Raw genomic sequence first — 15121 nt, 5'->3', positions numbered from 1 at the left:
CTTACATGTAAAGATAAAATATGGTATTTTAAGTCCAATTATTGGAAGAGTATCTAATGCTCTTATAAAAATTGTTCAAAGCATTTGTTTATGTTATCTTGTGCAATAATATATGTGCAACAATGATTAGTGATCCAGGTCAATAAACCAGAAATTTTAAAACTTCTTAAACTACTCTGGGAATCATAATCTTCACTTTTATTTGTCCGTACCATGCACACAAATCACCTCTTAAGTAATTAATCACATAATTTATCACAGCTAACCACCACAGGGAAATAATATTAACATGACATGTAAAAATATGTCACTTGATTTGGTATCAAGAAATCGAGTTGATTTCAATGTCATAAAATTCATATAATCGCAGGAATACAATAACAGATATGTGAAACAGGAAAAATGTATAAATATAGTGATAACCAAACCTCCCTACACAAAAAAAGAATAAAGAACTAGTACATTATAAGAATTCAAGATGTTCTGTTTAGCACCACTAAACCAACTTGTCTAACAGACTATCACTAGTAGCATTTCCAGTGATTTAGAGAGACGGATATGGCCCATTCTTTGTTATGCTATAAATACAAGCATCAACCTTCATCTAATCTACAAAACATCTTATTCTTTTTTCCACTCATTCCCACTATTTGCTGTATGTTTTGCCTGTCTCTGCAAGGATATATGAATCTGTGCTGTCCACTATGCACATTCAGCTCATGTGACCAACTACAACTATAATTAAAGAGCCCCTCTGCCTGGCTTCTCTGCTTTTGTTTCCTAACACACGTGCATTCGCAATCTACAAGTTGCCGCATCTGTTCTAATTCCACAGTGATCAGGAGAACCATCGATTTCATATTTCTGTGCATGTCTAGATATTTTTGTTCGATAGTTCTCTTTGTCACTGTGCTAACGATATATCAATAGAAACAGAAAACATCAGCTTTCTTCGTTTGTCCTAACAAAATTCACTAGTTACTTCCAGACAATGAGGATGTCAATGTTGACGTGCAAACAAATAACTCCTTCGCTAAACATACCTGATAGCAGACATGTTTTGCCATTTCTTCGCAGCTTCAGGCAACCAAAAGAAAAGGTTTTGGTTGTCATGGGTGCAACTGGAACCGGAAAGTCAAAGCTCTCGATTGACCTTGCCACTCGTTTCAGTGGCGAGGTAGTAAACTCTGACAAGATGCAAGCCTATGAGGGGCTAGACATAATCACAAACAAAATCACTGAAGAAGAAGCTTGTGATATACCACACCATCTTTTAGGTATAATTGATCCTAATGTGGACTTTACTTCCTCAAATTTCTGCAGCATGGCTTCCCTGGCCATAAGATCTATTGCAGGTCGCAGACAGCTCCCAATTATCGTTGGAGGCTCTAATTCATTCATTGAAGCTCTCGTTGATGATGAAATTCACGAATTTAGATCAAGGTACGAATGTTGTTTTCTTTGGGTAGATGTCTCGATGCCAGTTCTTCACAGATACATATCTGAGAGGGTTGATCGGATGGTTGAGAATGGAATGGTAGATGAGGCAAGACGAATGTTCAGTTTAGATGCTGATTATTCAAAAGGTATAACAAAAGCAATAGGTTTTCCCGAATTCGATCAGTATTTTCGACTTGAACCGTATATTGATGTAGAAACTCGAGCCCGGCTTTGCCAAAAAGCTATTGATGAGGTGAAGAACAACACATGTAAATTAGCTTGCAGGCAATTAGAGAAGATTTATCGATTAAGAAACAACAAAGGATGGAAGGTGCACAGGCTTGACGCAACAGATGCATTTCTGAAGCATGGCAAAGAATCTGATAGGGCCTGGGACGAGTTCGTCGCGGAACCTAGCATGGTTATTGTGAGCCGATTTCTTAACAGTTTCGGACCTAACATATACATGAACCCAACAATCGTCCGAGGGGAAGCAATGGAGACGGCCATGGTAACTGCAACTCATTAGATGTGCAAGTTGTGAGCTTCCACCTCATAATGCAAGAGTGTCAGACAATTTTGGCTATATCGACAACTACACCGTGTCTGTCCTGTTCTACCCACTCAACACTATTATTAATTTTACACATCAATAATACCAATAATTGAGAACCCTTGATTTAAATACAGAAGCAGCAGTATATATTTCATAAATGTTGTGTCCTTTCTGTGAAGTCTCGAATTATTTACTGTTAACTACATTTTTTAACCGTACATGATAACTTAAGATGGTCCATTACATTACGGACCAGATTACGAGGAAAGTAAACTATTCTGATAACCATTTTCATGAAAGTAAGAAACAAGCAGAATAAAACTTTCATTTGTCATTCATCTTGCCAAGCTTTTCCTGGAACACTCCACTGAAAAACTCAACATATTTAGATTATTGAAAATTCCCAGGAAGGGATGGGGCAAGGGTAAATGTATCAAGACCATACTCTTATCACCATGCAATATTTTTATAGGAGTTAAAAGATATTAAACATACCATTATCGTCACGAAAGCACTAAATTAGTAGATCCAAATCCTACAGATCACAGTAGTGTAACATACTATGACTACGTAGAAAAATAAAAAAAACTTGGGCTGATAAATCCTAGACATAATTAAACACAACACTTGATTTATTACTCATCTATCTTTGAATCTTCCCAATGCATCACGGCGAGATGATTCTTCCTGAGCATGAATAGGTGACGGCGCATGAACGATCAACTGTAACAGTATACTGGTGCACAGGTTTCGCAAGGAAGACAGGCAAGCGAACAAGTAGATCACAAACACATCCACTGTCTATTTGTTGCAACCATCGGCAACATTCCTGTGCAACAGGTGTTTGATGTGGTAGAGGGTTACTGTGGCTGTGGCTGTGTCTGTGTCTATGTCTGTGAGAGGGGGTGGGAGAAGATTCTGGCGCATCAGAATCAGAAGTGACAGGTGGTGAAGTGTCTCGTACAATTGGAGGGGATGGAGGGGGGATAGGGATATATGGAAGCATCGCACATGCATGATTTGCCAGTGCAAACTGAGAAGCGCAGAGAGGAGTAGGTTGTATAGGAGGTAAAGGTGATACTGGTGGCTGCAACCAAATCTGGCACTCAATCTTGGGACTCAGGACCAAAAACATGATGAGTAATGCTATCTTGGGGATGTCAAATCCAATATCCATTATTGTTAATTCTTTTATATTATGACTGGATAGATTACACTGAAGACAGATAGTTTTTGACAAGGTTTGATTCTACTTATAGATTAGTTCCGTCTTAATTAAAAGATCATGAGCTTGGCATTTCTTTTATTAGGTATGCTAGCAGGTTCTGGAGAAATGAAAAAAAATAGGAATGTGGTAGCTGCTGCTACATATAAAGATTAGGTTTAATATGGTTCAAGTACTTCATTTGCTTTGTGTGGGCGTTGTTGCTAAATATTTTCTGCAAGAAAGTTGTCCCAATGCCAACCCTCTTCCTAACAATAATAACATATTATCAACCAATTACAAGTGTCACCAGGACCTTATTAGTTATGATACTGGCAAGTACTTAAAGTTTGAAGCAATAAAAAAAATTTAGTTGTCTCTACATTAACCCCCTTCCTCTCTTTACCAAAATTATGAGAAGTCTCGTGAGGGACAAGTTGCACATACCTAGCATCAATTGTAGCAATACACTACAAAACAACGTACTGGTTAAACTAGTGAGAAACTGGTCAGCTTTGACAAAGTTACCAACTAATATTTCTTTTAACTCTAAAGCCTGCAAGATAACCTTTACTACTGATCATAAGAAGTTGAGAATTCAAGTTACAAGTACTAACATTTTGTAATTGACCATCCACAAAACAGTTTTGAACAAAAGCTTATAGGACTAGAAATTTAATCATACCTGAACAACTTACTATAATTTCAGAACTCTGAGAGCAAAAGATGATCCTGTAAAATGAGCACTTGTAATCTGCAATACATAATGCAGCAGATACTCCTTATGGTGTTGGTAAAACAACTAACAAGAGCTCCTGTGTTCGAGTCCTGGCGGGAGCAAATGTTACAAGGTAATCATTCAAATTTCTGGAAAAAATTCCACATAAAAATATTTCATCATACATTTATGATAGAAGTAATATACCATCTTAAGTTTCCAATCTTTGAGGTGTTAGAGGACTCATATTATTCAAAAGTAACAAAATTATTATTCCAACAGTAACAGATAATCAATCAGAAACTAAATGGACAACAGATTAAAATTTAAATTCAAAATTTACAACAAGTATAAGACCATGGGTAGCACAGAAATAATGGTTAGGCTCGGGTTGTCCTTCAATTATACACACATGCAGACATATAATTTGATTTGATTGAGATTAAAATGTACTGTAGTTGCCGGAAAATTATGTAAATACCTGATTAATATACCGTAGCAAGTTGATTTCTTAAAAAGCCCCATTCAGTTTTTTTAGATTTAGGGCTTTAGCTCCTTTCCTTCACAGCCAACCATCCGGCAGAAACCCCGCCCCTCCTCAATCATATTCTATGTCATGTACCATTAAAATATATATGTACCAATAAAATATAATAATAATAATAATTATTATTATTATTATTATAACAATATTAATAATGATTAATAAAAAGTTTACAAACTCGGCTTCCTATTAAGCAAAAATTTATCAAACAATTGTGAAGTTATTTAAAATCCTCTTTTAGTGTCATCATATTTATATGATAATAAATATCAAATTAAATTTTTAATTTTCGAGAATGAAAGCTGAAAATCTAACATTATTTACGAAAAATTTAGATTAATTTAGTAATTTAATTAATATAATAATAATAATAATTCTAAAAGTTATATATTACGAGTCTATTAGCTAAATGTCAAGAAGTAAAACTTAGAATTTATACTACTTCTATACTATACTATAATAGCCGGAATAGAGATAATTTAGTTAACGGTTTGGTTCAACGATAATTCCCTAATTTTGATTATTACAAAAATAGATAAATAGTGATATATATCTAATAAACTACTAAATTGTTAAACTACTACTAAATATAGTATACTTATCCTACTAAACTACGAATACAACTTATTCTATTATTAAAAGATATAAATAATAGTGTTATATATCTGCTAAACTACTAAATTGTTAAACTACTAGAAATAGTCTATTTATTCTACTAAATTACGACCACATGTTATTATATTATTTTTATTATAAATTTATAATTATTATATATTTATATAAATATTTTAAAAATATAATATAACTGGATAAATAAAAATTTAAAATATTAATGGTAACCCGTGCATCGCACGGGATTTATGCTAGTATTATTAATAAGGGAAATACAATTTTGATGGAATACAAAATTAGTAATGGAGTAGAAATTATATACTTGGAGTACAACTTTCGATAATAAAAGGAAACACTGTTTCGATAAAATACGATGGTACTAAAGTACCAAAACATCAAATAATACTTATCACCCTATAATCTAATTAATTAATTTAAATTTAAACTCAAGTTCAATTCCGTATAACTACATAATAATACAAAATTTATTTATTTATTTAATAACACCAATTAGAAATCACTATAATTTCGGTTTCGATTCTAATTAAATAATAATATAATAGTATTAAAATACCAAATTTTGGTTATCACTATTCACTCTAAATTCGGGTTCGATTCTCCTTATTTACATAATCATGAAAAAATTATTTATTTAGTTTCACTTATTAGTTTTATCCCAATTTCAACTTCAATTCCCAATAATAATATAATAATTTATACTAATTATTAAGTACTAGGACCACATAATACGGTTTGATAAAATATTTACAATTTTAATAGATTAAAATTAGTTGTAAATTCTTAAACTGAAAAATAGAAATAAGAAAATTACGTCAAATTATATTATATATCAATAAATAAATAAATCAATCAACTGTATCCGTCTAGGATAGTGTCTGGGGATGGTATATTATACGCAGTCTTACCCTCATTCCAAAAATGAAAATGTTGTTTCTCCAACGACCATCAATTTACATGTGCACACGTATTATTGTTTTAGGTACAAAGCGATATAATTAGTGTTTTAGGTATAAAATGATATACGTAAAATAAAGCGGGACAATACCTGACCCCTGATTTTCTTCACATGTGACTTACCTATGCGTTGTAAGAAACGTCTTCCTGCTTAATTTTTCATATTTCCTGGCCAAAAACTCACGGTCGTTGTCACATCCAAAACTTAGCCACAACCTTTTATTTTCATTACAATTAAGAGGAGGTACATTAATTAAAAATTCGCTCAACCCCTTCTAGTATTTGGGATCGACAACGGAACTGAGTTATTGTTGAAAATATGATATTACATAGAATTGTTAACCTACTAATTTGATAAAAACCTAGAAACACCGACTAATATAATTTAGGATAAAATTGAATAGTTGAATAGCGTGTTAATTAATTTTCTCAAAAGAATTTTTTTTAACAATATCTCGTCAAATTATGTTCTAGATGCCATCAAATTAGGTGACCTAATTCATTTTGGATTATATAATAGAGATTGAATATATATTTAATTTGATCGGTCAAAGATTTTAAAATAATTATCTTACATTAACTTCTTGCACACAAATGCAATGTATTGACGGAGACAAAAAAATCTGTTGATAGTGAGTTAGTGATTAATCTAAACGAAACAGGGATCAAGTTTCTTATAAGCAAATCTATTTAAAATTATATAAACATTGTTTCCTTGACGAAAATCTTATGCATCTATTATATATATATATATAGAGAGAGTCCCCATCCATGGAGAACTTTTTAAATAGAGGTTAGGAGAGAACTTTAATCCTGACCGTCCATCTCATCAGATGGTGGAGATTTATTAAAATAAACAGTGGCATTTTCATAAAAATTAATAAAAAGCATGATCATTAACAAATCTTTATACGGTTACAATCACACCCTTTTTCAGCAACTATACATACAAAACTTACACATTCGTGTATGCAACTGTTATCCATCAATTAAATCTTCAAATTTGAGCTTTACTGGTCAGTTTCAGTGGAGAATCATGGATAAAACTCTCGATCTCGATTTAAAACTCAGTAAGCTATCACATCCTTATATTTTGTTTGTTTTAAATACGATTTTGAACTATATTTTATTGCTTTAGCTGTACTTTGAGCAATCAATTAAGATTTGCATCATTTTTCATTTTTTCATGTTAATTACAGTTCAAACAGATATTTTGAAATGCTTCCTTGAATAGGTAGTATATACTTTCATTTGTACATGTGATTTTTTATATTTTGAAATGTAATTTATGATTCTGTACTAGATAAAAACTCGGTTCATGTATTTCAAATATTTCATTTTGTTCGATAATTAAATCACTATAATAAGGTTTTTGTTCAATTTTTGTGTAGTGTAATGGTTCCATAAAGAATAAATCTGATTTTGTTTATATGTTTTCGTGTTCAAAAGCACAAACACTATTTCTCCTTTTTTTTATTATAACAGATCTATAGTAGAATCATATGAATCTGTAGTTGAACAGTAGAAATATTTTGCATTGTATTATATAGTGTTATGGTTCTATAATATAATAAACCTAACTTCGTGTAAATTTTGTTGTGTTCTACTATGGAGACATATTGTAGAATTCTAGTGTATAGGAGAATAAGTTTTGTGTATATTGTATAATTCAAGTGTTGTTTGTCATTTTCTTGCGTGTTATGTATCCAACGGTGGAAGCATTGTGATAATATGAAAATTTTGATATTCGATCATGTGTAACTGTTTTGTGTATATATTGTTTTAACATTAGAAATATATTTTTGATGTTGTTTTGGATTTTAATTCTAAACGTGCATTCTTAAGCACTTTTTTTGTTATGTAGTAGAATGACATTCCGTTGATAAAAATTAGAAATCATTACTTTTAAGGGTTTTGTGTGTATAGTTGATGAATTTGAAATATAGACTGTGACTTTCTAGCAGTGTATGTCTCGTTTAATAGTTAGATGCAATGGTGTCAAGGAGGGGAGTATATGTGTGTGTAAAGAAGTGAGAGAGGTTGGTTATGGTACACAAGTTTTTGACATCCTGAATGAATTACAGAGCTCCTAGTTTAGTGCACCGATTTTAGTCATGATCTATGTGTGTATTGTTATTAAGTTTAGAGAACTGAGTTCATTCTCCCTGTTTTATTTTTAAGTATCTCATGTTTCCCTATATTAATGTATCTCTTATATCATATTCGCTTAAACAATAGCCTATTGCTCTAATATTGGCATTTTCATGTAAATTATGCTATTTGATGTCTTTATACTTTGTTACTAAAATTCTAGAATTTCAGTTACTCGTTCAAGTCAAAGATTATGGAACAGACAAGCAAAATCTGGATCAAATAGTTCTGTATCTGGCAGACATTGAATAACACGAATATCAAAAAATAACCATGATCCGTAAGAAGAGTTGAGCACGTATAATTTTGATTATATGGGAGGTAATAAACTTGAAAAAATAAACTTTTTGCTTGGGTTTCAGTATCCAAAAATGACTTGACTACTTGTAGTATGGGTAGAGCATTAGGATTATATGTTTCTATCATTTGGATCCTTCCAAATTGTTCTACTGTGGAAAACAGAAACATAATTTTCGTGCAGTAGGATTATGTAAAAACTATTTAAAAATATCTATTCAGTCAAGTTCAGTCTCCAACGATAACATGTTCTTAATTTATTTTAATTTTAATGTATATGATATTTGAAATCATTAACTACTTTGGATTATCATGAAAAATAAATCTACTTCTTCATTCCCATGAAGCATGTTAGGGTGGATGTAGGAAGCCTGAGCTACTGAAGAGTTTTATAGAGACGAATCAAATAATGCACCATAGCTTAAAGAACTTGTTCTATATCAAACTCTCAAAATATGATATGTGTAACATTGCACTATACTTCTACCATTTCTTAATATTTCAATTTACTTGATACTGGTTTTTCCAAAGCGTTATGCAAATAATAGTCATGTTTGAAGATACAATCATAATATTTTTCCAAAGTACGTTTTTGTTAAGAAAATTATTTACAGTGCATAATTTGTTTATTTCTTGCCTTTTATATGTTTTACTTGAGAAAGTTTTCTCATGGATCATGGCTCATTAGTTGACATAATTCAGGAAGTTGTTTTCAACATTGTAGGTTGAAAGTTTTAGAATCACATGTTAGTCAACGGTAATAAGTATGGTGCCTCAGCAAATGTGGGAACTTGTTCATTCTGCTCACAACATAAAGGCACCTGATACATCTATTGTTGATGATCAGTTTTAACAAGGAGAGGTGTGTTGCCATCAAAAGGAGATTACTGATGACAGATGGGAATTCATTGATAAACAAGAATGAAGTATAGAAAATAATCCTTTATCGTTCATGCAGTGTAGTACTTTTTCTAGCAACTATGATGTTCAGAAGTGAATTTTTCTATAAGTTTTAAGTAGGGTTGTATATTTAAAACCTATATTTAAACCATTGGTGCAACGAGTTCCCTTGATTTATCTCACATTGCAAATTGGAAATAATAATTTTCTACTTTGCAAGGGGCTTAGCTTTCTGCACTGATGTGCTTTGTGAAATTTTTGGTTTTTGAATGTCTCTTAATGAAATGAAAGATAATTATGTATTGGCAGATACTCTTTTAACTATTTATTTAGGTGGTTTATGATAATAAAGTTGGACCAAACTTGATTTCATAGGTAAAGACTCTTGTTCGAGGATAATTTACAGTAAAATAAGAGTATCTCATTTTTTCTTTATTTTCTTAGGAAAATTAGTCAAAAGGAATGTATGTATAATGCTAGTCAAAAGAAAAAAAAACTATAAAGAGGGGAACATAATCTAAACCTGGCATAGAACTTGTGCAAATTTCTTATTGAATGAACACACAATGCTTTGCAAAAATAACCAAACTGAGAAATAAGATTTTTTCAGATAATCAAATTTAGTTTATAGAAGCAACAAAATCTTCCCGACCAGGTCAAGCAACCATCAAACTGCAACGGTAGTACTAGTAAAACAAACATGTAAACCACCATGAATACACCAAGCAAAACACTACATGTAAACCTTGGACACTAAACCACGACATTGACAAAAGAACTTTTCCTATGTTATCAATTACACCATTGGTCCAAATTATACACATATGTCTGGGCCATTCCCGGGCTGATGCAAGACCTGTATTCACTTTCCGAGTTGTTAAAGTGGTAGCAAACATCATGGTCTGGAAGTAGCGAAATAATAGCATAAAAGAGCTAAACTCAATTACAAACCCACCAAGTTGACAATTAACTGGGTTTTCATAAACTCGAGTATTAGTCGGTTATTTACTTCATTAATACTTATAATAATACAGCCTTCTTGTTTAAATTTTAGAATACAAGAGACCTTTTCCAATTAGGAAAGGTTTGTTACGGTGTCACCCCCATGCATATCATCCTTCATCAGTTTTGTTTCTTTGCAACCAAATCATATGTACCTATATATTTGACTCTTTTAATTGGAAAATAACTTATTTAAACATTCCATCTAGTTTGTCATTGTGTTGAAGCACCTTTTACAAGATCTCATCTTCACAAACTATATTTGGCATAGTTTCCTTGCAGCTATCCTTGTTATTGGAAATAAAAAATAAAAAAAATCTCCGACAACCGGTCTTTCGCAGATTGGACCTTGAATTTATGAACCAGAGCTAGACAGAGGCTTCTCCAACTCCTCAACGATACTTTCTCCAATAAGATTCTTTCAGATGAATCAGAAACCTTCACGATGGCGTTCATACATGCTTCACTTTGTCCCTGGTACCAAATTCCAAACAGTTCCAGTTGTGTTGTAGTTTTCAGAATCATGTCTTCCAGCACCAATATATCGGTGTATCGGAAGTCATCCGAGTATATAGGGCATCTTGACTATACTAAATAACCCTCATCCGTGTTTGTGAAGACAGCTTGCTCTGTACAAAAAACAAAGTTCAAAGAGCATTAAGCAAAATGAATATCTAAAGAGCATGATCACAGTTAAAATGATGCTATAATTTACAAAGCCAAAAGACAAATGTTCTTACTATATATTACTCAAATTAACAGATGCTTCTATATAACAAATAAGACATTATTTTCATGTCAATTCAGGTCAAAACTCGAGAGTAAAGGTAAAGAGTGGCACGACTTACCAAGTTGGAAGTATATGCTTAATCTCTTAATTCACATGTGAACAATACAAGAGTAAGTCTAGAAAAGATAATTTTTTTAATTTAATAATAGAAATTTAAGTCTCATTGACACCTTGAAAGTACTACATTTATAGCCTTAGATTTTGCTATTTTTTTAGCCTCTCATATAGATTAGATTTTTAAACAAATATCAATACTTCAAGAAAGTTATGAATAATATATAGATTCTGTTATTCCCAGTGAACTAACAATGAGATTTACAGAAGAGGGGTTGAATGTAAATCTCAAATTTTTTTCAAGTTTTGAGCAGTTTCTAGCCTATGTGTTTTGATGAGCAAGTGTGTGTGAATTGTTTTGAGCTAATGCAGACAAATATATATTCAAACACAAATGTAAAGAACACAACAGACTTAAAAACTTTTCTGGTGGATTTGTTGTTCCACCAGAGATGTGTTATTTCAGAAAAACTGTGATTCAAAGAATTAAATCACAGCTGCTTCATAGTACAAACTAGATGATTTTCTCTCTGGATTTTTCTAAACAGCTCTGGAAAATTCACATCTAATTACTAGCTGCTACTTGGTTTATATATCACCAAGTTTAAAAGTGAAGACAAAACTGTAAAATACAATTAAAAGGTTCTTCACATGTTTCTTCTTCATTTCTCTATCCAATGCAATTTAGGTTTGGCTGTGAATCTTTGAATACTTCCTTGTTTGCACCAGAATGGAAATGCTGCATTTTCTTGATTCCTCCTAGAGGCTGCCACATTCCAGTTTGTCTCTGTCAACCCACGTGCCTCTGTCAGCTTATGAATTATCACTATCAACTGCTATTGAACTAAGCATCCGTTGAAGCTTTCATTCGTTGATGCTTTATCCGTTGAAGCTTTATCCGTTGATGCATTAGCAGTTGAAGCTTTATCTGTTGACGCACTTATCCGTTGATGGATCTTATCTGTTGAAGCTTTAGAGACTTCCGTTGAAGCTTTGTTTCTTATCCGTTGAAGGTCTTTAATATCAGTTGATACTTTTTCACTTATACAAAATTACAAGGCATGAAATATTTATAATTAGCCCTCCTATTTGCATATCCACTAGTAGTCAACATGACTGATAATTTCCCACAACATCTAAGAAGTACAACTTAAATACAGAGACTGAAATGTGCTACAATACTAAACTTATTTCTAAGTGAAGCTACTCCTTCAACGGATAGCCAAGATGGTCTTATCCGTTGAGGCTACAAATACTAGACTTCTACTTAAGTGTTTTGTTTAACTTATCATCAAACTAATACACATATTCCTAACAATCTCCCCCTATTTATGTCTACTAGAATTGTAGGCATAAATTTGGGTTTAACTTGATGATAACAAAACACTTAATAAACATATGAACTGTAATAAAGCAGAAATTCAGAAGTGCTGCAAAAATGTGTATGCTAAGATGGAATTGAAGAATTATATTGTTTCCAAGGGTGATCCTTTAACCTGAGTAGATTAATTTCTTTTCCTTTGACCCCTTGTTTTCTTTCCTAGCCTCCAGTCATTCTCCTCCATTTGGAGTTGGAGTTGTCTGTAGAACTCAGCTTCATCTTCTTCATTGATGTCCAACTTAGATTGCATATCCTTGAGAGTTTTATTACTGGCAATCTTGAGCTGATCTTCAAGTCTGAAAAATCTTCTGACTCCTTTATTGTCTCTGAACTCCATCAACCAATGAGGTGATTTATGAACTGTAATTCCTCTTTCTTAGATGAGTAATGTTCTAGGAAAGGCATTGGGCTCCCACCAAGTCTTCCTTATGCTGGAAATCTTGTTGAGAATCTCAGTCTTGGCAGTCCTGGTAAAGCCAGAATCCCTTTTTATGGCTGAGTAGACTCTAACCAAGGTAGAGTAGCCTTCATTCAGAATCCTGTAGAGAGGCCAAGTCCTTTCCCCACTTCCTTTATATTTGAACACTAGTCTTTCTGGAAGCTGTCTGTAGGCATCTATTCCCCTTACTTCCTCCAGCCCATCCAGATAGAGTTCAATGTTTGAAAATTCCTTTATGTCACAAATGTGAACATAATCATCCTTTGAGGCTTGTGGCTTAGGCTTAGGTTTCTGAGTGAATTTGATTGAGGTTAGAGGAGGTGTTGATTTGATTTTCCTTTTCTGTTTCTTTGATGGTGGAGAAGTGGTTAAGAAGGTGGGCAATTTGATGGTGTCCCAATCAATTGGTTCCTCCTTAGGAGTGATTGTTTCACCATGGATGTTTATGAAGGGGTCAGGCACAATGGGTTCAGGAATAGAGGGTAGTGGTTTGGATTTTGATTGGGTTTCTTCAGTCTCATCTACCATCTTTCTTTTTGCATTGGCCTTCTTTCTGTTCCCTTTCTGCCATTCCTTTCTTTCCTTACTTCTTTCTTCCACATCATCACTAATCATGTCCCCCATACCTACATCTTCACTCTTGTCTTCAATTTCTTTCTTTTCTTCAGCTTGACTTGACTTTAGTTGTTTTTCAAGCTTTTCTTGTGCTCTTTTGTCAGCCTTTAACTTTTTAGCTTCTTCCTTCAACCTTCTGGCTTCTTCCCTCTTGGCTATTGAGAATTTAGGATGTCCTTGTATCACACAGATACTCTTTCCCTCTCTAAAGATAATAGCCATGTTCATCATTTCAACCACATCCTTGGTCTTCTTGTGCTTCATGATATTACCACCCAAAATCTTGTCTTCATCAGGCTTTGGAAGAGGAAAGTCCACTTCTTTCAGCTGAGCAAGGCTTAGAGGGTTCTTTGTAGAGTCCTTATTGGATCTGTTGTTGGGCTTGAGAACTATAGGTTTCAGATTCTTGGAAGAAGTCTCTCCAACCTTATTCCTCCTAACTGGCTTGAGCTCCATAATGATTGGCTCCACCTTTGTGCTATGCTTCACAGATTGTAATTTAGAAGTTGTAGAACCAAAGATTTGTTACATCCTTTCATCAATTTTCTTCCTTTGCTCTTTGACTTTCATCTCAGCTGCTGCTATCTGGATTAGATCAATTCCATCAAGCTTTCCTTTGATTTGAAGAGTTGGAGAAGTGGTGATGGCAGGAACTAGCACTTTAGGTATTTGAACTGTTGTTGATGGCTCTCCTTCCCCTTCCCTTTTATTCTCCCCCTTTTTGTTATCATCAAGGATAGGGGTCAAGCCTTGTGCTTTTGCCAGCTGCATTAGTAGATTTGTCTGAGATTGTTGATTCTGAAGAATGGTGACCATAGAGTCTTCAATGATTTGAACTCTATTTTCCAACCTGGCCAGCCTCTTGTCAGCATCAGATTCTCTCCTCAATCTCACCAACAAATCTTGTATAGTACCATAAGGCATAACTGAATCCAACTTCTCAGCTTTATAGGATTTCAGATCAGCAATATCCTGCTTGAGTTCATCCACACTTAAATTCTGTCTGATATGCTGCAACTGTAAGAGATGCAGAGAGTCTAGATGAGCTTGAAGAATAGCCTTTGTACCAGCATCTGTAGTCTCCTGAAGGGCCTTTTGAATAGTCATTACTTGCTTGACCAAAGCTACACCAAACTGTCCTGGTGTAGATTCCTTTTCCCATGCCCATTCAGGTAGATTTGGAACAGAACTTGGGCCTGCATCTCCCCCTAAGTTCATGCTCCCATCCAAAGAATTAGAGTCATCATCATTAGAATTTGCTCCAAATTCTTCAGATGGCTCACCAGCTTGAGAAGGCAGGCTATTAACAGCAACTTTGTCTCTTAGAAGAGATTCTGAAGTGTTAACAATGTTCAAAGTCTGCTCTGCCTCCACATTGCCCTGAGCAGCCAACAGTTGATAGGCTGAAACAGGATGAGTAAAAGTGTCAGCATCCAAGGAAAT

The 15121-nt window shown here is 33.5% G+C and overlaps 2 protein-coding genes across 3 annotated transcripts; one reads left to right on the top strand and one right to left on the bottom strand.

Annotated features, from left to right (window-relative positions):
- Positions 1-413: 413 nt before the first annotated feature.
- Positions 414-4526, bottom strand: LOC141708540 (uncharacterized). 2 transcript variants are annotated; one of them, XM_074512210.1, is made up of 2 exons: positions 4400-4526; positions 414-4028 (listed from the first exon to the last, which is right to left on the bottom strand). In XM_074512210.1, exon 2 carries the CDS (start codon positions 3171-3173, stop codon positions 2664-2666), a length of 510 nt encoding a protein of 169 aa, XP_074368311.1. In that variant the 5' UTR covers positions 3174-4028; positions 4400-4526; the 3' UTR covers positions 414-2663. The 2 variants fall into 2 exon arrangements, 1 of the variants encoding a protein (XP_074368311.1); XR_012569523.1 differs by having other exon boundaries at positions 3758-4067; positions 4400-4523.
- Positions 992-1969, top strand: LOC141708539 (adenylate isopentenyltransferase 3, chloroplastic-like). The gene has a single exon (XM_074512209.1). It carries the CDS (start codon positions 992-994, stop codon positions 1967-1969), a length of 978 nt encoding a protein of 325 aa, XP_074368310.1.
- Positions 4527-15121: the final 10595 nt, after the last annotated feature.

The sequence above is a fragment of the Apium graveolens genome, chromosome 2, assembly GCF_009905375.1.
Source record: "Apium graveolens cultivar Ventura chromosome 2, ASM990537v1, whole genome shotgun sequence".
In the NCBI taxonomy this organism is placed as follows: domain Eukaryota; kingdom Viridiplantae; phylum Streptophyta; class Magnoliopsida; order Apiales; family Apiaceae; genus Apium; species Apium graveolens.
This window is presented reverse-complemented; position numbering and strand designations above follow the sequence as displayed.